Below are 25,870 nucleotides of genomic sequence, written 5' to 3'. Positions count from 1 at the left end.
TCATGAATCCTCAAAATGACCGTCGACTGCCTATCTGTCTCGGATACCTCTGATACTTCTGATTGGGGATCATTAGGGCAGTTCAACCAAAACCATGGCATTAGCCCAAAACGGCCATTTCAAAGAAGAGAGAAGAAAATCCAGCATGGGTCCTTGGGACTTATGATTGACTATGCCCACCAAATATCATGTTCATTGGTGGAACTGGTGTCAGGGGCGGATTTTTTGTATCCAAGGGTTGCGACTGGGTGACGTCTGTGGGTTAGTATTTGGTCTGCTTACAGTCCATCAATTTTCACAAGGATAAAAAATACTTACAATCGGGGGAACATCAAATAAATGCAGTGATTCCAAGAGAGCTAAACCCAAACTTTCTCAGTGTTTTTTTTTGTGCTTTCGGGAGCCGAACCCATCCCTCTCTGCTGGGACTGTTTACCTTGGAGCCAAGTGAGGAATAAATCCCGCGGGACGGGAAGAAGTTATTCCGGTGGAGTTATGAAGACGGCTTTGGGCGACAGCGAGAAGCGGGAGGGATCATGAGCCATTGCCAAAGAACAAAGGTGACTTCAATCCCGAGCCGGGATTTGAATAATCCTTTGATGGCACAACACAAGGTGTATTACCACTCTTCTCATGAAAAAGTTTCCCCCATAATCCCAAGCATTTGATCTGCAGGATTGTTTTTTTTTTTTTTTTTTTTTTCCCGGAGGTACAATTTTCGTTGCTGTAAAACCCAGGAGAGTTTGATCTTGTAAAAAGCTTTAAAAGGCAAATCATCTGTGGGAAATGTGAGAGAGTAAAGTTGCGTCACACAAGTAATGGAAGGTCAACGTAGCGTGTAGTCTGAGGGGGGGAAAAAAAAAAAAGAAGAAAGAAAGAAGCGTTCCCACCCTCTGGGAGGAAAGTACCTGAAGTTGCAGCCGAGCAGGCGGGACCTCCGTCTGTTGGCCCCAAGCCCGCGGCTGGCTTTCATTACACTTTCACTTTCTGCGCACACAAATACAGTGAAACCCCCAAAAAGTTTAGCGCCCCCAAACACAACTTGGAGTTTGACCAACATTTTTCTAGAAAAAAAAAAAAAAAAAAAGCCTGTTCGTTTGAAACGTTGGTTGAGTTATTAGAGTTTCAAGTTTTATGGCGAGTCATCAAACTCCGCCGCCAGTTTTTGCCCACAAGTAATGAAAAACGAAAATTGTTCCCAATTTTGCATTCAACGTCTATCAATCATATGTGGCTTAAATTTGGAAGCAATCAGGCAAAATCTCTTCCAGGCCAAGTCCAGCTTTAAAATGACCTCTGAAAAACGTCCCCGTTAAATTCAAACCAAATTGACAGACATTTTGTGTCTTTTCAGGCGTGGCTCATGAAGACTTTGTTTGTGATTCTAGTCATGATTGACTTGGCTGCCAAATTTCACGAGGTTCAAGGAAACTGGCTTCAGGGCCAGAATTTGTTTTCTTTCAAGTATGAACTTGAGTCTGGAACACCAGAGCTCGGTAATGATTTCGACTGTACTGCCAAAGTGGACACTGTTTTGCCAGAGCGTAACCAGACGTCGATAATGATTTCCACTGTAATGTAAGACTTTGGTCATGATTTGTGACAAGGACACTGCTTTGCCAGAGTGTAACCAGACATTGGTAACTGCATTGCCAGACTGACACTGGTCGTCCGTCATGATTTTTTTGTGCACGTTTTAATAACAAACCCATACCTTGTCCATTTTTTTTTTTTTTTAAACATAAGCTGCAATTTTACATCCATAGCTGCTCCGCCAATGTTCAGCTCATTGTTTGCTCGTTTGAAGACGACTACTGTACTTTTAAATGCTTTCACCAGAGAGACTCTGGCGCGGTCAAAATGTCCGTCTATGCGGGAAAGTGCGAACTTAAGAACCTCAGATTTCAACATGTGTGGTCAGCTTTTGTGTGGTTTCTCCGTCAATCCCGTTCTCGGTGCATTCTTTGTGTATTTAGTACGTGTCATTCCTGAAGGCTTTTTTGCTTGTAATCTGATCAGCCGAGTCTGATTTTAGCCCTCCAGAGCCCCTTTAACGCCGGTAAAACGGGGCCAAAAAAAAAAAGAAATCTCAACAGGCAAGACAGACAGACAGACCAGCCCAACCCAGGCGGATTTCTTTGCGCATGCCAAAGCTGGCTTGAACTTCTCCCGTTGAAGGTTTTTTGTTACCTCTCCATTTACGGACACAAAGGCCGAACGCTCTCTCCTTCTCCCGTTTTCACCTTCAACGTGAATTCAAGGCGTACCTGCTGCGATGGCGACCAGTCGTTCTGCCGTGCAGTCGCAGTTGTAAAAGTTGTTTGAATGAGCCGGTCGCTAGTAATTCTTCCCATTCACGTTTCTGTCTGGTGCGTTACCTCGACAGCGCTTTGTCCAAAAGAAGAAATGTCCCATTTGGCCGAACATTATTGGTGGCCTCTCATTTGGATTCTTTGACTTTCAAGAGTCCTGACAGCATGCCAGTGTCTCGCTTGCTGGTTTTATGGCACTGCCGTTTGTAGGGGTGTTAAAAAAAATCGATTCGGCGATATATCGCGATACTACATCGCGCGATTCTCGAATCGATTCAATAATCGGCAGAATCGATTTTTTTTTTTTTTTTTTTTTTTTTTTTTTTTTTTTTTTTAGGATTCACACCTTGAGCATGGAAGAATGTTATATGAACGGCACATTAAGCCTTAATATTTTTATTTTAATGCTGTTCAAATGTGAAACAGATTGCAAATTGTTTGTGTACAGTGGCTCACGGTTATAAGCCTCAAGTTTTAGATAAATATATTCATACAAATCTTACAGTGTACATGTACAAATTTACTGATAGTATTTTCTAAATTTGAATGGAAAAAAATCGCAACAATCGACTTATAAATTCGTATCGGGATTAATCGGTATCGAATCGTGACCATTCGTATCGGGATTAATCGGTATCGAATCGAATCGTGACCTGTGAATCGTGATACGAATCGAATCGTCAGGTACTAGGCAATTCACACCCCTAGCCGTTTGTATGCTGTCAAAGTAAATGCCAAGGTGGCACCAGCGCGTGACAAAAAAAACAGCCTAATTTATCACCATGATGACATCTATTAATCGATGACCCAAGGCAGTATAAATTTTGTACTTTATTGATAAAATATTCTACTTAAGTTAAAACAGAACACAACGGGCCCAATATTTGCGCCCAGTTGTATTTTGGTATTTTCATCGACAGACGCACTTAAAAATATGTTTTCGCACGTTGTGTGAGTGAACAAAGCTGACCGGATTGCCAGCTAATCAAAGCAACTCCCCCTCAGTCCCGTTAAATTCAACGCAGGAGAGGCTCACGGAATACACAAATTGATTTCTGCAATGATTCACAGGGTTTGATGCACAATTTATCAATGAAATCTGATGACATCCAACTTAGACCTGGCTTCACCTTGGTCTAAAGTCTAGTCTACTTTGTCACTAAATCGTGTAATCGAAAATGTCCTCGGTCTGCCGGAAACGCCCAGCGAGGCACTTGGAATTCGATTCACAAGGGCCCGGTTCGATTCGATTCACGATTTTCGATTGAGTTGAGGAATTCATGCAGCACATATTTGAGACGGTCAAAAGTAGAAACTTCTTGCTCTAATTTTATGCATTAGTGAAAATATGAATAATTACATTAGGAATTGAATCCATAGCAGTTAAATTAATCTGTTTTATTTAACATGGCCTTATAAAATCAATAAATAATTTAAATCAATTACAACCACAAGTACAGGCTGTGTAAATAAATTGACAAAAAGGGGGGGGGGAGGGGGGTCGATATATCGATACATGATTTTATGTATCGATATTGGGATATGAAAAGGTGTATCGATATCGATATATCGATATTTAAAACCCAGCTCTACTCAAAATGTTCTGTTTTCATACAAATTATTGTGCACATCAGAAACCAAGTTGTGACAAAACCAGGTTCAATATGTTTGCTGATTTAATCTCTGACAAGCCCGAAATGAAAATTCCCTAAAACAAAAACACATGTGACCGAGATCCAGGAGATCCAGGTTGTATTTTAGGCATGTGTGAAACACGGCCGCTCTGTTATTCCGGATTTAAAAGCATCATAAATACCCGAGCGCATACCAAGACGGATTACTCGGACCGATCGGCCCGGCGAAAGCAATTTCTCCTCCTTGGCTCGGGTTTCTCGTCCCCCCGTGTTGCACGCGCGCGTTTGGATATTTCGTCCGGAATCATCCCGCCGGTGCCGCCGCCATCTGTGACGCTGCAGATGGCTCCGCCGGTTAAAGTGGGCCATGGTTGGGACCCCCATCTCCTGACAATGGAGATTACGAGTGTCTGATCTCTTTTGCTTGAAACGCGTCTGAGGATGAGGGGGAGGGGTCGTGCGGGCTTTGGATCAGCACCACAGAGTCCAATGGATCAACAAGACTTGAGGCTTTTCCAATGCAAGAGTTCTGGTTCTGTCCTGCGGCACCATGTTTTGCCGTTCTTGTTAACCTCTGCTTGTATATTTTCGCCATAGAGAAAGGGAAAAAAAAAAAAAAAGTCATAACGCCGTGGACGAATCGTCGAGTGGCAACGTAAGATGGCCGCCGCACATACAAGTAGAAGTATGCTGGAAGTGGAAGTTTGATGATTATTGTGAGGTTTGGTAATGGAAAAACAGGGTGCGCGGGCACGTTCATAGTTGCTTGATTTCACTCCCTATTTTGGTGGTACGCTTGCTTGTTTGATGGTTGCGAAACGCGGTTGTCTGCCAAGAAATCTTTTGTTCAACCTGTTTGGCTGCTTCAACAACGGTACACTTGTTTTCCACTAATGATACACTCAAGGCGAAATGTACTTGGGTCAAAGTCATGGTTCATAAAAATATGACAAAGCCATAGCCTTGTCTAATTAACTCATTCACTCGCCGCCATTTTCACATTTCGCAATCCCGTTCGACTGATTTAGCAAAGGCCCACAGAATATTGTTTTCAATTGTTATAAAAGCATGGAACCTATCAAAAGAAAGATTAAAGTCTCTTCTTTCATCAGGAAAAAAAAAAGTGTTTCTATCTGCTTCCGTTTTGCAGCAATTAGCATTAGAAGAGAGCTAAGTTTCATCAGTTTTCACAAATCTATTTAAAATTGTAAGTAATTGAGCTTTTTTTCTAGATGGCCCTGGTTGATCTCCTTTGCTCTGCTGCCACCTGCTGGCCGTTTGTGTAATAACTACCATTTCTGCAACCGTTCTTTGCAGTTGAGAGGCTGCGTCAAAGCCTTCTGTATGCTCTAGCATAAAAAAAAAACAAAACAAAAAAAACGTAAAACACGTCTTTGGGACACTTAGAACATTAAAAAAAACGTATTTACACGTTATTGGGAGCAAATGAGTTCAAAAAAATACATTTTTTTTGTGGGTGACACTAATTTTAAAACTTTGGTGGGGCTTTATGTGGTTAGCTAACTAATGTTATTTTAAGGAATCTCATCAAGCCAATAGTTCCTGTTCTTTCTTAAAGATAATTTTGCTTCAATTAAGTATTAAATAGTTTTTTAAGTGGAGTTTTTGCAGTGAAATTGTTGACTATCATAATAAAGAGTTGAAAGAAACGGGCGGCGAGCGTCTCCAATTTTCACAAGCCGCAAATAAAACGGCCGCACGTGTGCCGTCCGAACCCGGCGCGACGTAAACGTGCGGCACGCACGGTCGACTTTTATGCTAGTTGGCGTTCAAGAGTTACGGCATAATCTTTCCTCTCGTCCTCCCTCCGCTTTTCTTTCAACGACGGCGGCGGCGGCGGCAGGAACGCGAGACGTTGGGAACGGGCCAACGAGGCGCTCGGCGGTGGATCTGATTTAGCGCCGCGGTTGATTCCTCCTTATCTGCGGAACACCTTGTAATTTACGACGACGCCTCGTCGGAAGGGAGGCCAACTGTCTCTTTTGCCGCCAAACGCGAGACGCTCGGCAATAAGAATTTACTGGCAACAGCGTTAGGCTAATATTTTCTCTCTCCGCTATCGCTTATGGATCGTTGCAGAATTGGAGGATAATTTAGACACTGACGTTTTTGAAAAACAGGCCATCTTTAGTTTTGTTATGGTTAGAACTATCAACTGTACAGTTGCAGTAGTGCCTTGAAATATGAGTGATGCAACTAAAAAGTTTCTCAAGACACAAGCTGTTGTTCAGCTAATTTTTGTTTTGACTTGCAAGTAAAACAAATTGAGATATGAGCACTGTAGGATATAGCAGTGAACTCAACTCACTTCAACAAGCAAAACTTGAAAACTACAATACAACATACGTAACTTTGCCCTAGGAAAGTCCGCTAGCTTAATGCTAACACGATGCTACTTGGTCAAGAACAAGCAATACGAAACAAAAACTTATGTTATGTCTTTTTCAAAAATTATAAATAAAAGGGTTGCGTTGGTTTGAGTGACAAGACAAACATTACCTTGATGATGTCATTTCTGCTGAGCCATGTAGCGCTAGTAGCAAGATTGCAGCGTGTAAGTTAAGAGACACGTTTGTTTCTATTTAAAATATCCTACTGACAACCAGGAAATAAAAATATTGTCCAATCATGTTTATTTTCATTTTCCCCAATCTTTGTGAAGTAACTGAAATACTGCAAAAGAAATTTTTGAAAAAAAAGTTTTTTTTAAAACTACGATGTGTCCACTACAGAGGACATTTTTTCATTTTTATTTTTTTTTATTTATTTTTTTTAGGCTCAAATACAGTTAAAATAGTTCAAACAATACTTTAATGTGTTCTTAAGAGTCTTATAGAAACATTTAAAGCCTACATTTGATCAATAAAAAGTGTTATACAAAACAAATTTGGACAAATTTGAATTGCTGGTAGTCAGGTGGATATGTATGCGATAAAACAAAACGTTTTGACAAATACAAGGAAGACATATCAACACAATCCTATCGAAAAAAAAAAAAGTTTGATTTAAGACCTATTTTATATGTTAATTTGATATGTAAGATGGTCATAACAATTTAAAAAAAAAAAAAAAACAACAACTCCAGAATTACATTTACTACAGCTACAGTTCTAATGAATGTACATGTTTGTGTATTTTACATTTGGATTTGAAATGTCATCACATGTGAACTAACCCCTCCGAGCAAGTACCGTACTCACACTTGTGGCATATTTGCAGCTGGGAATGGCATCTGGTCCGAATCACTGCATTAAAAAAAAAAAAAAGAAAGCGAGCGTGTGTATATTTTCACAATGGGTCGCCACGGTGGGATTGGCACCCTTGACCCTGCAGGGTCAGGGGCACTTGCCAATGAGCAACAAAGCCCCTTGGTGGTGCGTGCGGTTAGATTTCACAGATGGAGAGCCAGAAAGCAGCTGCCCGTCCCGTCGCCTTTGAAAGCAGCAGATTTGCATGTAACGTATTTGCCGTTTATGACATCATCGGAATGTTTAGCTGACTTTTTTTTTATTTTCGACGTGTTGTTGCTCATCTCACGTACTGTATCGACTCAAATCGGCTACTAAACGGACATATTTTTGATGTAAATGGCTTCCTACACAAAGTCCATGTACGTCATGTTTACAAACGCGGGAATTTTGCTTTTGCACGTGGGCACGAAAGAAAACCATCCCCGCCTCCCCAAAAAAAACATGAAAGCGCTCGGTGTTCGAAAATGTCATACTAGCTGGTAACATCTTGAAGAGATTATATAGCAGCATCTGGACATATAAAGTATGACGATGGAGGCGGAATGTTAACATCCGTACGACAGCGGCGAGGCTTTGAAGTCGGCAGTGAATTTACCGTCGGTGACACATGAACGTCTCCACTTCATATTTATTTCAAGTCCTGATTGGAAAGAAGTGCAGTTGGCGGGCAACCAGTCCAGGGTGGACCCCGACTCATGTTCAGAATCAGCTGGGAGTAGATATTATAAGTGAAGATTGTGAATTTCACGTAGCTTCAAAAAAAGATAAAATAAAATAATGAAATTTGATAGACATATGAGCCAGAACAAAGTTTCAAGGATACAAAACAACAAGTCAGACATTTTGTTTTAAACCATTTTGAGGGGCATGCCAGGTGTAAAGGTGTCCAAATTAATCGGTTAATCAGCAATTATCAAATTAACTCATTTGCTCCCAAAAACGTATAAATACGTCCTATTTTATATGCTACCAAAGACTTATTTACAGGTTTTTATGCTTTGGCAGCAGAGTATAAGAGATCAATCTGGGTTATGTTTATGAAATTTTGCTATATTCTAATGTTAATTGCTGCATCATGGAAACAAATAAAAATGTACTACGTTTTCTTGACATCTCATCTTTGATTTGGTAGGTTCCATGTTTTGATAGCAATAGGACACGATATTCTGTGGGCCTTGCAAAAATCAGTCAAAATTCATTAAAACAGCAAAAAATGTGCTTGGTGAACGGCCTATAGGGCCATTGTTTAGTCTAATGTTGATGGGGATCGGTTTAATCCATTACAAAATAACCAGTATTTGTAGTCCGCAAACGCAAAGAAAAGTAAACATGGTGCATCAGCATTTAGCTGTTATGCTGCATGCAAATGGAATAAGCCACCAACAGAAGTGAAGTTCCACCCAGCTTGTTTATCGCGGGTGTTTCGTTCCAAAAACTACCTGCGATAACGGAAACCCCGAGAAAGATCCATCCGGACGTTTGCCGGCGCAACAAGAGGAACCGTGAGGTGCGACGCCGTCGTGTTTCTTGTCGGATGTCACGCCGCTAAATGCGGCCTTTTCGCACCTGAGCCGGCGACGAGCGTTAAACTCATTTCCTTGCGTCAACAAAGTTGCGGAGGGCCCACTGAGGGATGGATGTGTCTGCACTCTGCACCAACATTACTCACTGTTCACGAATGCGTGCGATGCGCGCGCTCACAAACACAACGTGCCATTTGCAGGCACACAAACAAAACGTGTCAGTCAGACGGCCGATGACAGCCAGGACAAAACGTCAGCCCTCGATGCTCATAAACAAAATACCGCACTTAATTTTACAGGCGTGAGCTACACTCATGTAAAATTTACGCTTTTGTTTAAACCCTTAATGATCTTGATTCTTACCGATTCATTCAGACGAAATGAACATGTGCTTGTATAATTACGTAGTAATAACTGTATACCACTTGTGTTATTACATAGTAATAACTAATGGATACTAATATTGTAGGGGTAAATGTCAGAAACTACTGACAACTTATATTTCACAGCAAATGACAGTGTGTTATTACATGATAATAACTCCTGAATAATCAAATTATTTTTGTAATAGCATATGAACACTTGTGCTATAACATGATAATAACTACTAGGAACTGTATATAGTTTAGTTAAAATCAATAGTAATGTTATTACCCAACTGTTTAAAATGTTAAAATGTTATTACATGATTATAACTACTTTGTAATTGAAATATTTACTTTGACATAATAGTGGTAGTAATAAATTTATAGTTATAGTTATTACATAGAATGTAATAGTGAGTACTGAAGGTTGTGTAATGTCACGTAATAATGCCACCATGACTGAGCATGAACCGGTCAGATCGTCACCACGTTGCCTGCTGTTGGTGATGTCATCCTTTCCGTGGACATGTTCTGCATATTAAATACATAACGTCCGTGACTGTTGTTTTTGTGGAAGCTTTGAGTGAGTGTCACCTGACCCCTTTAATCTGGGTCGTCGCCCCTAATCTGCCGTCCCCACTGTCACTGCTGCTCGACGTAGACAAAGCAACGTGTGCAGCCGGCCTTCCTCATTAATATTCAATCTCAGGCCACGCCCACCCTGCTGACATCTGGCCTTGCTGATGTTGCTGACCCCGTATCGCCGTAGCTGTTTTTATTATGTGCATTTTTTATTCCACACGGTCCGCTTTAATACGCGGTTCTGTGTTCGGTTCTGCCATCAAAGAAGTGTGATGTAATATGACTTAATTTTAAAATCAAGTACTCCGTAATGAAGTTACTTTTTAAAGCAAATAATCAGGTAACTATGAAACTAGTTTGTGATCTAACCTAATTAGCAATCGGTAATGAAGTTACTTTTTAAAGCAAGTAGTCAGGTAAGTAACTATTAAAGTAACTTGTAATCTAACTTGAATTGAAAATCAAGTCATCAGTAATTAAGTTACTTTTTAAAGCAAATCAATAGTAAAGTAACTTGTAATCGTACTACATTTTAAAACCAAGTAATTAAACTACTTTTTTAAAGCAAGTAAACAATTAAGTAGCTAAATTAGTTTGGTAACTAAAGGCTCGATTCAGTAGAATGTAGGGGTGTTAAAAAAATCGATTCGGCGATATATCGCGATACTACATCGCGCGATTCTCGAATCGATTCAATAATCGGCAGAATCGTTTTTTTTTTTTTTTTTTTAGGATTCACACCTTGAGCATGGAAGAATGTTATATGAACGGAACATTAAGCCTTAATATTTTATTTTAATGCTGTTCAAACATGAAACAGATTACAACCTCTATAAGACTGAAATTTCAGATAAATAAATAATACATTTTCATATGAATCTTACACTCTACAAGCTTACTGATTAGTATTTTCTAAATTTGAATGAAAAAAAATCGCAACAATCGACTTATAAATTCGTATCGGGATTAATCGGTATCGAATCGAATCGTGACCTATGAATCGTGATACGAATCGAATCGTCAGGTACTAGGCAATTCACACCCCTAGTAGAATGTATTTTATGTGAAGCCTTTATTCAAATCTTGAAAGGTCATCGAGTTCAGTGGTATCAACGTCACCAGTTGTGAAATTAGGGAACGTCAACTTTTCACCTTTCAGCCTGCATGTCAGCTCATTTCAGCAAAACCGGGATCAAAGTGCCAAGTTGAAACGCGGACACGCCCCCCCCTGTTGTGTTGCACGCAAACCGCAACTGTTTTACACGTCACGCCGCCTAATGATGTGATTGCGGTGTTGCCGTGCGTCGGCGTGAAAGCGCACGCCGTGGCGTCGGCATCCCATAAACGCCGTCCGTTTAGCAACAAATTGCGGGTGTAATCGCAGCCAGATTGTGGTGACGCTGATGGCTACCCTTACTACGACTTTCCTGACAACCTGTCTTCAGTTAACTCTGCCGGGCGGGTCGCTTGCTGGAGGGAAGCTTCCGGAAAGATGCAAAGTGCGGTCAGGATTTCCCACAATGGCGTGCGGACTGTTATGGACGCAAGCGTAACTGGCTTCCACCAGCCCGTTTATTCAACAAATTATGTCCCTAAATGGGGAAGGCCAATGAAAAGAGGGCAGACAATGAAATCCCCCCCACACCAACTCCCCCGTCCCCTCCCTCACACAAAGCCGAGCGACGCCATTGGCCGACAGGCCACGCACTTGTGTCCAATTACATCCTACCTACCCCAGAGTGTTTTCATTCAAACGCAGATAATGGCTTTTAAAACAACCAACCACGTCGGTGTTTTTGGAGTTTGCCTTTCATCTGCTGCAGCCAATCAGACGGCGGCGCGCCGTTGACGGCACGTGAATGGTCTTTTACGTAACGCGGACATGTCAGGGAGAACGAACGAGGCCGATGACTTCATGGGCTCTCGGCGGAGCGTGTCCGCCTCCCCGCTGAGGTATTTTCTTCTTGGGAGCTGCAGCCGCGCGTGAAACTTGAGAACAGTGCGGGGTGGGGGGGCGAACGAGTGAGCGAGCGAGCGAGGAGGTGGGGGTAAAATGTCCTAATTGATTAACATAACGGTCCTTGTTTGCCTTGTAACATCATCTTGTTGAAGGATTCTTTACAAGTTCAAAGCCGACTGGAGAGAAACCCGCGGAGAGAACATTTTCAAGTCCGCGTACAAAAGGCCCGAAAGCCCCCTTTAACACTGGTGGCCACTCTTCCCAACATTATTGTTCTGTGTGAAAGGTACCGACAAGGACAGGTCAACAATTTCAGATGGAAATGTCTTATTTCATTGTTTTGTTTGACAGGCAGGAAAATGAATGTTTCATCTCCGTTTGGCAGCTTCTGTTAAACGCTGAAGCCCCTTTCACACTGCCTGGCGATGACACCCTTTTCAGTGTTCTGTCTGGGAAGTACCATTGTGAAATCAGGGAAGGGTGCGGTATAACTCAACCTAATTACCCAGTTTTAGAGAAGTGTACCAAAAATTGGACAGTGGCTGCGTGAAAGGCACTTGCAGAAAGCCAGTCTCCTTTCTAACTGTTTGTGTGAAAGGTACCGCCCTAGACTTGTGGATAGATGTGGATCTGCATTTGTGACACGAAACACTGGTTCCTTGTTTTCTGTAAGGTCTTATCTCTGATGTGACAGTTTTGCAGAAACTCTGTAGCCCCGGTGCGTCAATGGCACTGTTTTCACTTGTTTGTATTTTGTGTGAAAAGTACCCGAATGGAATAGGGTGGACGTGGGGGTTGATTGACCCATGAATTTTTCAATTTCTGAGGCACTTTGAGAGGGATAACAGACACAAGATTATGACTGCGTGAAAGAGAAGAACAGAAATTTGGTATGCCTTGAAGCTGCTGTGTGTGAAAGGTACCGACAGACTTGGGGGTTGAAGTTGACCGTGCATTTCTGACAAAGAAATGTCTCACTTTGTTGTTGTTTTTTGTGTGAAAGACTGACTGAAAGAATTGTCACATCACAGATATAACATTTTCCACCTATGTAGCCCCTTTCACACTGCCTGCCAAAGGTAGCTTTTTCTCTCATCGGACCTGGTACAAAATGGGGGTGTCAATGTGGCAGTTGTGTTAAAAGGAATAGCAAAGAGCTGATGTGGCTATTTTGCAGAACCTATGTAGCCCCTTTCACACTGCCTACCAAAGGTAGCCTTTTCTCTTCTCTTTGTTCTGTGTAAAATGTAGCAATACAAAATGGGGGTGTTTAAGTCGACCTGTCCAGGCTTCAGTTACAGTGTAACAGAGGCGGTATGTTGGCTGTGTGAAAGGGAATATCCCGTGCTGCTTTGTTGAGCTCTGTGTGAAAGTCTCATGCAAATAAAAGCCAACTCTTCTGTTACGTCTCTGATGCAAAGGTTTTGTTGGAAAAATCCTGCTTCACCGTGTTTTTGTGTGAAAGGCACACAAGCCAAGGAATGCAAGTTTTGCTAAAAAAAAAAAAAAAAAAAACTCTGCACGAGCTAGGCAAATGGTGGGAATTTCTCGCCGTTTTATGCCCAATAATCACTTGAGCACAAACACTGTCAAACGTTTGAAGACGCTGAGAAAGTAATGAAGAAATTCCACTCGGCCTTCAGCAGATGCCCCCTCGTGTAAATCCTCCAAGAGGCGTTTTGGTTTTTTTTCTCTTTCTCAATGCTTGAAGGCACTCAGAGCCTTTGCTCAGGAGGGGGGAGGGGGGTGGGGGGGGCGTGTCCCCAGAGGGTGAGCCTGGAGGGATGTCCATATATGGTCACGAGGAACAAAATGAAACGTAAACACCAGCAGAAGATTCACAGTAGCAGACCCGCTTGACTGTCCACCTGGCAAAATACAACATCAAACTCAAGTTCCGAAGGAAGTCGTAAAGTTAAAGTACAAGTACTACTACGTAAGATAATAATAAGTTCCAAGTCTGAGTATTTTTTTGGGATAAACTAAAACGTTTCTCCTAACTCAGACATCCTTGAAGTGGATGGGTTAAGTGTTGTTGTTAGCTTAATTATTAAGTTTGTATGATTTATGTAGTTATTATGTTTAGTTTTTTTTGTGTGCCCCTATTATATTTTAAATATTTAGTTATTTTTTGTATTATTTATTTTCCAAATTTTGTGGTTTGGTGACCTTTTTTGTCTTATTTTAATAATCTGCCCAATTTACTTAAAAAAAAAAAAAAGTCAAATTATTAAATATTTATTATTTTATTTACATGGATTAAATATATATATTTTAAAGTTGTGTTGCTCATGTTTGCATGATTAAAAATGATACATTTACTGGTTATTGTCAGATATACTTTCTTTTGACGTTTTTGAGGTGTACTTTATTGTATGTTTTTTCATATTTTTTTTTTGTTCATATCCAAATTATTTTCTTTTGAACTTTTATTTATTTTTAATTCTGTGTTCTTGTTGTTTTTTTGTTTTTTTTCAAAATTTGAAAAATGTAACATTTTAAAAATATATGCTTATTTTTAATTTTAATCATTTTAAAAATTATTTTTACTGTTGAATTTGATGTCAAATGTAAAATGCGCCAAATCTCACATTTTTACAATAAAATTGCCAAATGAAGAGGATATTTTACACAAAATTATTATAAATGTATCAATTATATTTTACAGAAAACATCAGCAACACAAATAATTTCACAGCATTTCATTTTCAGCTTCAGCTTTTTCACTATTTATTTATTTTTAATCATATGTTGACAAAAACTCGTTGAAGTGAAAGCTCCTCAACTGAGGTGTTGCGATTCGTTTGCGAGGCAGCTGTGGGGAAAGACGAGCCTTCTGGGATTGCAGCTCATCAGGAAAAGAAAGACAATACGCCGCCTCTCGTTGTCACACGACGCAGCTGCTCGCGTCCGATTTGGGCCGATGACCACTCGCGGGCTTCCTGGGTGACTTTTTGGACATTTGGGCCGACAGCCAGGACGACGTTAAAAGTAGATTTGCACTCGCTAGGATTTGCTTTTTACCCAGACAGGCGCAAAGTGGCTTTAATTTAAGGAGAAAGTGCATTTTTTACTTAGATGTGACTGTCAAGTGAAAGGAAATGCCAAACGTACTTTGGATGGAATCCAGGGGCAGCAAATTCAATAAAAACAGCAGGGGCCCCGAAATTGACCCCTGTGGAACACCAGTGGCTATATTAGCTTGTCACACTCACATCTTCATCAAGGTCTTTCGGTGGGTTTGACGCGTCGGGAAAAACTCCCGCAGGTGCTCGTTTGTTATGATAGCATCTTCCTGAAACGGAGCCATTGTTTAGCACGTGTGCGCTTAGACGGCAAATCTATGGAAGCGTTTCCACTTGGGAGAACTCCGGAACGACTGATAACAGCCCGCCTCGCGCTCAGGGCCGTTTATTATCTCGGAGAAATGTTTTCACCGTGTGATTTATTTTGAGTGAAGTTGGCCTCAGCGAGGACTTGACTGGTGAGAACGGCACAACTGCTAGAATTGGGTTGCCGGTGGGCGTCGGCATAAACTTGTTAAAACACACTTCAGTGATAAATTGTTGATGTTACTTTTTACTTAGCTGTTCGGTTAAGTCTTGGACAACGTGATTGACATTAATATTGTCATCTTTGGGTCGGATCAATTACTTTTTAATCACGTGTGCACATTTCGTCAGCCGAGCCGTGTTTTCTTAGGGTCACGCCCGTTGACTTTAACGCTGATTTGCGGTACCTTTCAGCCTCGTCCGTCTTTGCTGTTTGTTTTCTCTCTGTCGTGTGTTAACACCAGAGCTTCATTTCCCACATCTTGTTCTCGGTTTAAGAAAATTCTGTTCATGCCTCGTCCCAGAACTGATCACGGTTAATCAACTGAAACCAATCAGGTTGTAACTTGTAACGCAGTGTCAGGAATTATGGTTCGGAATAGGCCTTTGGATTTAAGGTCACAATTTGGTTTTGAAAAAAAAAAGGGAAGGCGTAAATAGATTTAGTTTAATTCACATGGTTTGTCTTCTTTTTATTCAAGTTAAACGTCAAAAGTTTTTCTTCTTTTTACAAAAGTGCTAAATCAGTCAATAGTTTGTTTTTTTTGGAAAGAAGTGAAAAATCTGTAGTTTCTTCTCTTTTTAGGAAACCACAACAAAGTTTCTCTTCTTTTTCAGAAAGTTTGTTTTCTGTTTTGGAAACACCAACATTAATAGTTTTTGTCGAGAAATATAACGTCATCATCCGTCTTTTTTTTGCAGTCATTATCTTTTTCGGAAAGTTCTACTGAACTTAAATGTTTTAACTTCTTTTTAGGAAGGTGCAATTAACTCATTCACTGCCATTGACGGAAAAAGACGTCAAATGATGCATTTTTGGGCTGGCAGTGAACGTTGCTAATAACATCATTTTAGGAAATGAACTATGCAAGTGCAAAATCAGCAAGTTTATGTTTTGCAATTTGTTCCCTCCTAGGGTTGAAAATATATATATTTTTTTTTAAAATAAGTGTGTTTCTGGTACAGTAGTCGTCACGGGTGGCACGACATCTCTAATTTATGGCGCTAGCATGGCCGCGGCACCCATCATTACGCCAACATTCCTTAGGCGAGGAAGTCGCGATGGGGCGGGAGAGAGAAAACAGGACCAGCGAGCGCTTTGGTCTGACCGGCTCGCGCTGCACTCGGACCGCACGCAGGCCGACTTCCTCCATTTTACTGAGCTCTCCTCAGGGACGGAGACAAGCGAGAAACGATCCAGAACGTGTCGGAGATTAGCAAGAGGTGACGATTTGGGCTTCCGGCCTCACCGCGTATGGAGAAAAAGATAAGCTGCATCGTTAGCCCATTAAAATAATGGCTGAAGTTATTTTCATTTTTTTTTTTTACAGACAACGCGAAAAACTGAACCAAGTCAGGAGGTAGAATTGAATCATCTGCTGAACTGAGGACGGAGCCGGTTTTAGCAGAGGTGCTCAGCATCCCTGTTGTTTTTGTCAAAATATGATTTAGGCCCTTATTTTAAGATGGTGACGTTCCCAAGCGTTCCCGAATGTCTTATTGTTTGAGAGCCGCAAAAAAACTTAGCAACAGCAACTTTTGTTGTTTTGTATAATTACATGCCTGAACAAACTGAAACAGGAAAGTACAACTGGGCTAGTAAGCAACATTAAGAGTGTCTTGCAAGTGCAAAATTGATAGTTTGTCGTCTTTTTAGGAAAGTGGAATATGAATTTATTTTTCTACTTAGGATAGTGTGACATCAATGCGGTCCGTTTATCAAAGTGTGACAATTATTGTCAGTTTGTCTTTTTTTTTTTTTTTTTTTTTTTTTTTTTTTTTTTTTTTTAAGAAAAGTGTGGCATCAATACCGTAGTTTGTCTTCTTTTTAGGAAAGTGTGACATCAATACTGTCACTTTGTCTTTTTTTTAGTAAAGTGTGACATCAGTACTGTTTGTTTGTCTTCTTTTTAGGAAAGTGTGACATCAATACTGTCACTTTGTCTTTTTTTTAGTAAAGTGTGACATCAGTACTGTTTGTTTGTCTTCTTTTTAGGAAAGTGTGACATCAGGACTGTAGTTTGTCTTCTTTTTAGGAAAGTGTGACATCAGGACTGTAGTTTGTCTTCTTTTTAGGAAAGTGTGACATCAATGGTCTTGTTTTTAGTAAAGTGTGACATCAGGACTGTTTGTTTGTCTTCTTTTTAGGAAAGTGTGACATCAGGACTGTAGTTTGTCTTCTTTTTAGGAAAGTGTGACATCAGGACTGTAGTTTGTCTTCTTTTTAGGAAAGTGTGACATCAATGGTCTTGTTTTTAGGAAAGTGTGACATCAATACTGTCACTTTGTCTTTTTTTTAGTAAAGTGTGACATCAGTACTGTTTGTTTGTCTTCTTTTTAGGAAAGTGTGACATCAATACTGTCACTTTGTCTTTTTTTTAGTAAAGTGTGACATCAGTACTGTTTGTTTGTCTTCTTTTTAGGAAAGTGTGACATCAGGACTGTAGTTTGTCTTCTTTTTAGGAAAGTGTGACATCAGGACTGTAGTTTGTCTTCTTTTTAGGAAAGTGTGACATCAATGGTCTTGTTTTTAGTAAAGTGTGACATCAGGACTGTTTGTTTGTCTTCTTTTTAGGAAAGTGTGACATCAGGACTGTAGTTTGTCTTCTTTTTAGGAAAGTGTGACATCAGGACTGTAGTTTGTCTTCTTTTTAGGAAAGTGTGACATCAATGGTCTTGTTTTTAGGAAAGTGTGACATCAATACTTTAGTTTTTCTTCTTTTTAGGAAAGCGTGACATCAATATGCCCGGCAGCCACTCTTGCCCTGGCTGGTGCCAATATTCTGCAAAATTGTGATTATGGTTTAGAATTATCAATGCTAGAAATGCAACAATTTGTCTTTTGGCGTCTCTACGGTGCATCCGTCCTCGCCGTCATCCGCCACCTTGTCAAAACTTCTTCTTCCCATCATGCCGTGGGATATTTGAGCAAGCTGAAGAAGACTTTCCCACCATCGGGTCACCGGCCGTGCCCCGGGACTGACCGCCGCGCGTTTCATTTATAGCTGCTCCGCCTCTCAAGTTAAAGTTTGCTGGTCATTGTGTCTCTGCCAACCGCAGAGACGTCCTCCCTCGCTCGCTCGCCGTCTGCATTTTTTCCTCTGGCTTTCACGCTCCGTCTGCTGGCCCAGCGCAAACCGGCCGCAGATGTTTATATAAGGCCATCTTCTCCGTCCGTCCGTCCGTCCGTCCACCTGAGACACTTTGTTGACACGGAGGCCATCAGTCAAACATGACAGACTTGTGAGCCCTCACCTATTCAAGGGGTTCTGATGAATGAGCTTCTCTTTAGTCAGGAGCTGCGATTTCTTCTTCTTCTTCTTCTTCTTCTCCAAGTCTGTAAACATTGCGGAATCACATGATTCTCCCCTTTCACACGACGGCGCTACCTTGACTTGCAAGTTCAATTCGTTCAGTGGCCGAGCTTGTAACGTGATTTCCTCAAATAACAAATCAAGTTTTCCTCACTGAAATGTTGTGAATGTAAAACAAAAGACACCACAGTTTTTTTTTTTTTTTCTGTCGACTTCATGCTCCCGTTCCGTTAGCGGCCCTTCGACACAGTCTTGCCTCCTTTTCCGGAAACGAAAGCTGCCAGTCAGCACGGAGGATGAACAAAGAGCAGCCGCGGTCCAATCACGCGTGGGCCTCGCCCGTTTATTGCAGACGATGAAGCGCCACGTTTGGACCGGAATGGCCTCACCTTGCCTTCACCTGGAGCTTTGATGTGGGGAGAGGAGGTGGGCGGCGCTGACCTCCGTCTGCAATGCGATGCTGGGAACTGGAAAAAGTGGGCCGGCTTTAGAGGGCTGGGGGGGAGGGAACGGTCTGCGTGACTCCGCTGCAACGCTGTAATCAAGCAGCGCTTTGCTAGCTCAACGCGAGCTACTTCATCACCTGCCTGACAAGTGGAAAGGGGTCAAGTGACTTTGCGCTTAGTTTATCGCTGCTCGAGGCTTGAACTGTTTTCTTTAATGATGCAGTTGAAGTAGGGCAAGGTGATTAAATGGTCATGATTAATAGAGCTCAGACTCGTACCAAATAGCCGCATTGTCGCATTCGCTAATTGTATTGTTAGCTACCAAATGACTTAAAATGTTTGGATTACTTTTTTACTTTTACCGCTAGAATTCCATGTCATACCCTGGCCAGTGACTAAACAAAGCATGTATTCTGTCTTTGGTCACACTTTAAATCTATCTACGATGCTACTAGCATCATCTTAGCTAGCGCTAAGCTAGGTCAACTACCTTTCCTTTGTTGCTAGCGTGATGTTAGCATGGCCAACAGCGAGGTGTGATCCAGCCAAATATTCCCGTCGCAGGGACAACGTTAGCCGGTAATATTTGTCATTAGTTTTGTTCATCTTTTCTCATTTTTTTTCCCCTTCCAATTCCAATACAGTACTTCATATGTTAATAAAAAAAAAAAAAATCATGTTTAGCTTTCAGTACAAATGTTTGAAAACTGGTAGTTTAAAAACAGTATTTAAAAAATCTCAAGTGCAATAATTGACGTTGGACGTCTATTGTGATTTTTGTTTTTGGTTTTGGTTTTGGTTTGGTTTGTTTTTTTGGTTTGTTTTTAGCCATATCGCACAGTTTAGCGTGGTTTTAAAGCACTTTGTGTCTGTGAAAAGTGCTATACAAATAAAGCTTACTTACTTACTTAAAAAGTCAAGGTTTCAATAACTGCATTTTCGGAGGCTTCTAAGCAGGGCATAACTGGCTGCTTGCAAAGTTGAGCAAACAAACCGTCTCTTTGAAGGTAACTGACTCAAATGTAACTTTTTTTTTTTTTTTTTTTTTCTTCTTCTCCTTCTCGGTGAGCAGAGAGGCCGGCCGGGGGTGAGCAGTTACACACAGAGGAGGAAGGGAGCAAGACGAAAGAGATATTGCAAAGACTTTTTTGCCTTTTTTGCTCTATAGATTCATGTGAATTGTCCTAAAATAAATAAATAAATAAATAAAAGTTGAAGTGGGTACTCGTTAGCCCCAATGACAACGTGAGTAGCCCAAGTATATGATGATGGGACACTGTGACTTCCTAAGAAGAATTAAAATGATGATGATTCTTCTGTGCCAAATATTCTAGATTTTGTACATTAAAAATAAAAAAATATTTGCAGTATATTAAGCCAAATATTATTTTAAAAATAATAATTTTAGAGCTGTAATTTTAATAAAATGATACCACAATATTTTTGCTCACAATGATCATACTGGCCGAATCTAATATCAGCCCATACTTAGTAATCATAACAATCCATAAAAAGGAGATTGTAAACTTTTATCTTTATTTTTTTTTGCCCCCACGCCCTTGCTATGAATATTTCCCAATTTTTTTGTTTGACATGTGCCCGCTGCCACGCTTCCGGAACTCCTCATGACGCCTGTTGACGCAGCCGCTTCGTATTACGGCACCCCGCCGTCCCTGCGGCGACTTTCCGTGGCGAAAACCACAACCTCGCCGCTCGCTTTCTCGGCGGCGACCGGCCAGTTTTTCATGGGGGAGGCTTGGGAAAGAGAAAGAAAGAAAGAAAGAGAACGCTCCGCGGATTTGTCAAATGACGCTTTCGAATCTGTGACACGCTTGGAAACGTTTCCTTTGTCGAGCGCACATTCCTTCCCGTGAGTGTGCGCGGATGGGAATGTGGTGTGTTTAATAACGCTGCAACACATTCATGCGGCTTTCGCTTTCACTCACAAACAACAAGTCGACAAGTGGAAACAGAATTTTAGCTTGCGGTGGATTTGATTAGTACACAATAGTCGTGTGCGTGTTGGAGGGGTGTGTAGAATTAATCTCCTCACACGAACTAAATCAATATGGGTGACGAAATGTCGACGAGCAGTCACTCGAATTTTGATACGTGTACTGGACAGGCCAAGCTCCGCCCACATTTGATGGCTAACGTTCATCAAATTTTGAGAGGACAAGTTTGCTATGTTGATGATCTAATGACCACCTGACTCCTCCGGCCGCACTTTGCCCGAACCTCCCACAGGAAACTGGGACGTCTTGTAAATGGAGTGCCTCAAGGCTCATATATTGTCCCACTCTTTCTCCCAGGAACTGATTTCATTCACCTGGCAGTTGCGTTCACCGCTGCCTTGCCAAAGGGGGAATCAATTGTGGTCGGTTACGACCGCCAATCATCTACTAAAGCCGCGTGAAAAAAAGCTTTAGCGTGACTTTACACGCACGCCGAAACACCCCGACGGGCTCGTAAATATCCGCATGAAGCCATATACTGCACAGATGGAGTCCGGGGAGCCTTCTTGCCCTCTTTTATGCAACCTCGTCGCAAAAAGAAGTCAAATGGATGACGTCACACTGCTTCAATGGTTAAGAGAAAAATAATCGACATGGAAAGGGAAGTGAGGGCAGTTTTCATGTTGTCGCCCTCCTGTTTGTTTCTTCACAGTGTTCATGGGTCAATGTTAAACGTTTTTAATGTTTAATCATCAAAAAATATCACATAATGGAAATGCAGTTTTTTTTTAATATAAAAAAAAAAAACTTAAATTAAAAAATGAAGGCCAGCAGACAAAGTTGAACCCAAGTTTTTTTATTTTATTTATTTTTTTTAAGTTTTTTTTTCCTAGTTTTTCCAAATGGGTCAATTTGACCCGCAACATAACAAGAGGGTTAATGAACATAATAGCATGTACATGAAATTTAATTAGAAAATTAAGTTTTTCCTTACATTTTTATTTTTAACATAAAGTTTTTAATTAAAATGTTATTTTATTTTATTTAATTTATTTTTTTACATTTTAATGAGAAAGTTTTTCATTACATTTTTAACATTACATTTTTTATTTTTTTATTTTATTTTTTATTTGATTTTATTTTATTTTTAGTTTTATTTTTTTTACATTTGTCGAGCTTTTCCAAACGGGTCAATTTGACCCACAACATAACAGGAGGGTTATCGGACTCATTTGGAAAATCGAAAATTAAAAAAGAAAATAAAAAATTAAACCCTCCTGTTATGTTGCTGGTAAAATTGACCCGTTTGGAAAAGCTAGGGAAAAAAAAAAGGTTTTTAAAAAAAAAAAAAAACAAAAACAAAAAAACTAAAATTTTAATTAAAACTGTTATGTTAAAAATAAAATGAAAAACTTACATTTTCTCATTAAAAGTTAATGCACATGCTATAATGTTTATTAATTAACATAACGTACATGAACTTTAATGAGAAAATTAAAGTTTTTAATTAAATTTTTTTGATTAAAATTTTAGTTAGAAAAAATACAAATAAATTCTACATTTTCCAAACGGGTGAATTTGACCTGCAATGTAACAGGAGCGTTAATTAACATAATAGCATGCACTTTAATGAGAAAATGTCAGTTTTGAATTCAAATTTTTGATTAAAATTTTAGTTTCTTTTTCTTTTATTTTTTTTTTTGATTTTCCAATTCATTCCCAAAATAAACATGTACATGAAATTTAATGAGAAAACGAAGACGGCTAACGTCGACATAGTTTCGGAGACGTGATGTTCAGTCCTGACTGGGTCGTTCGTCATCATCCTCGCTCGGGCGGCTGTGAGCTCAGAGCGGATTTGCGGGTCAGCGGGGTATTATTGTTATTATTCCGCCAGACTCTGCCGCGCTTTGTGTTTCACTAATCAGACCTCCGAAAGACTTTCACTAGTCGCCGCCACGCTTCGGGGGGGGGAAAAAAAAAAGGAAGGAAGTCTGGATGAATATTTTCAATATTTCGGCCTCGGCTCAGGTGAGTCATTCGTCATTATCGTCAGCGTTGACGTTTTACGCGCATTTGGACGAGTGACGTATACGCAATTGGATTGCGCAATATGACGTCATTTTGGGAGGAAGAAAAGATTTGGCAAAAGTGAATTAATTAGTTTATTCTGAACAGAATTTTGTCAAAGGGCTAATTTTAGCAACAATTTATTATTATTATTATTTAAAATGTTTGTTTAGTAACAAAACATTTTGTCATTATTGTCATGTCAATTAAATATAATTCAATTAAATAAGAATTAACTTGATTAAAATGTATTATTATTCTGTTGGTATTTTTTTTTAATACACAAAAAAAACAACTGTACATATATTGTGACTAAGTAATTCACAGGCTTGACTTTTGAAAAACGTTCTCGTGAAACTGATGAAAGTTGTATCAATATCATGATGATCTTGTTGACAATCGTTCCCGCCACGAATGAAACCTTTGCTGGTCCTCGTTGGCGGTGCGCGAGCACCGTTTGGATCAACTCCTGTAAACAGATTAATGGAGGATGAGGTCGGGGGAGGAGCGGCAGCAGATGTTGAGCATTGTTGAGCTCGGGGGAGGTCACATGGGACGGACGGGAGGGGGGCGGGGGTGGGGGGCATCCAGCCGAGGAGGTGCACTGGAGTTCAAAGCCGGACTCCGACCTCGAGGTAATTGCGAGGCGCGTATACCTCGCAGTCATTTATTTATTTTTTTTCTCTTTTCATGCGTCATGCTGTGCGTGAGTGTGCGTTTACGCCGAACGTGACTCCTCCTCCACCCCGAGGCCGTCGGGCAAAAATTGTCGGTGTATGTCGGGAGGTTTGGCCTTGCTCCCGGCGGAGCAAATTACAAGGCTGAGGCGCAGGCTCGCGTCCCGCCTCCTCCTCCTCCTCCGCCTTGTGGCCTGGAGGTCTCGCCCTCGTTATCATCTGCTATTCAAATGAGGAGGAGGAGCCAAGATTGGTTGACAGGGGCCATGGTTGATGATGATTTGTGACGCATTTCCACAAGTGTGCGAGTGGTTAGCGCATCTGCCAAAGCACTATTTTTGTCCAAAAAAAGATCCCTGACACACTTGGACATAGTTCCTTGCTACCAAGATGGCAACAAAGGACGACTTTTGGTTAAATGAAGCTCTCCAACTCACTTCAACACAGTTTGTTGGTACAAAGATGCCATACGGTGGTGACAAAGCACTACTTTTGTCCAAAAAAAGAACCTCAATGCACTTCGAGCATAGTTCCTTGGTACCTAGATGGCAACAAAGCACTACTTTTGTCTAAATTAAGCTCTTCAACTCACTTCAACATACCGCACTTTAGTTCCTGACACCAGAATGCCATAAGATGGTGGAAATGCACTACTTTTGGCTAAATGAAGCTCTTCAACTCACTTCAGCACAGTTTGTTGGTACAAAGATGTCATAAGGTGGTGACAAAGCACTATTTTTGTCCAAAAAAGATCACAGACACACTTCGACATAGTTCCTTGGTACCTAGTGGGCAACAAAGCACTACTTTTGTCCAAATAAAGCTCTTCAACTCACGTCAACAGTTTTTTTTTTTTTTTTTTGGTACAAAGATGCCGTAAGTTGGTGGCAAAGCACTACTTTTGTCTAAATGAAGATCCTTAACTCACTTCTAAACTCAATGCCAAACTGCAAATGAGCATCATGTTCAGTATATTTTTAAAAACAAATTGAATTTGGAATCAGAGGTCATAGAATAGATTCATTCGTTCATTCATTCATCCTCTGAAGCATTTCTCATGAGGGTGACAGATGTGCTGAGTTTGTCCTAGCTGTTTTTTTTTGGGGGGGGGGGCAAGAAGCAGGATACACCCTAAACTGGTCGGAAGGAATTTGGTGGGGGAAATGTTTGCAATATCTGTCAAAAAGTGAGGAAAATATGCAATTTTGGCACGTTTCTATTTCAGCGAGAGACATTTTATTTGCGGTGTTTTGCCAAGGGAACGCGGTGCAAGAGGTCAAGCAGAAGATTCGTCGCCAACGTGTTTATTTTAGCCGCCTCCTCCATTTGGGGGAGAACAGCTGACCATAAAAGCCTTTCAGGATGTCACGCTTTCATGACTCACTCGGCTCGACGTTGGACTTTCGGTCAAAGTGGAAGTAAAAAGCACCGGGCGCTGCTTGCTTGTTGTGACAATGACGCATGCGTGGTCAAATCCCAGCAGGGAGGCGGGCTACACCGTAACAATAATGACGTCAGAGGGCTCGTCACGTGAGCGGTCACATGACGAGTGTCAGTTCAAGTGTTCCGTTTGCTTTTGCAACACACAACAACAAGAAAGAAAAACGGGAGACTCAAAACAACAAACGTCACCTCATGTAGTACACACACTGGCCAGTGAGAGGCAGTAATGCGCCACTGAGCAGACGGAAAACATAATTAAAAAGGGCTGTGGTGTGTAAAACAGAACCATGACATGACCTGAACATTTTATTTATTCTATTCGTATCGTTTTTTTTCTGCAGCTGTGTCTGACCTGGACGTGGAGAGCAAGCTGACGCGTCACTTCCGGTCTCCCTGGCACAAGCAGCGGAATCTCCTGCGGCCGGCCACCCGCCCGCCATGCCTGCAAGACATGCACAAGGACGCCAACCTCTGGCACATGCGCACAGGTAACAACATTCAATTGAGCAGGCTCACGACCAGCTGGTCTTTGGTGCCCCCTAATGGACATGTTGATGTGCAGCTGCCATGATAGGCCACTCTGGCAAACAAAATACAAAAAAAACAAACAAACAAACAAACAAAAACTACAACGTATATTGAATGTTATTGTAAGCCAGTCGACAACATTTTAAATATAGAAAAATTAAACATACAAAAAATGGTTAAAATTATGGTTAAAATAAAATGTATAACTCTCAAAAGTTAAATTAAACAATGTTAAAAA

At 40.8% G+C, this 25,870-nt stretch overlaps 1 protein-coding gene across 1 annotated transcript in view; it reads left to right on the top strand.

Moving 5' to 3' along the window:
- LOC144026925 (actin remodeling regulator NHS-like) overlaps positions 1–25,870 on the top strand; it is a 54,915-nt gene that overhangs the window by 14,144 nt on the left and 14,901 nt on the right. The window contains exon 2 of the mRNA XM_077534064.1: positions 25,446–25,592. Within this exon, the coding sequence (XP_077390190.1) occupies positions 25,446–25,592 (147 nt within the window). The remainder of the gene's footprint in view (positions 1–25,445; positions 25,593–25,870) is intronic.

This window comes from Festucalex cinctus, chromosome 10, assembly GCF_051991245.1.
Source record: "Festucalex cinctus isolate MCC-2025b chromosome 10, RoL_Fcin_1.0, whole genome shotgun sequence".
In the NCBI taxonomy this organism is placed as follows: Eukaryota; Metazoa; Chordata; class Actinopteri; order Syngnathiformes; family Syngnathidae; genus Festucalex; species Festucalex cinctus.
The sequence above is the reverse complement of the archived record's forward strand: the minus strand, read 5'-3'. Positions and strand labels throughout refer to the sequence as shown.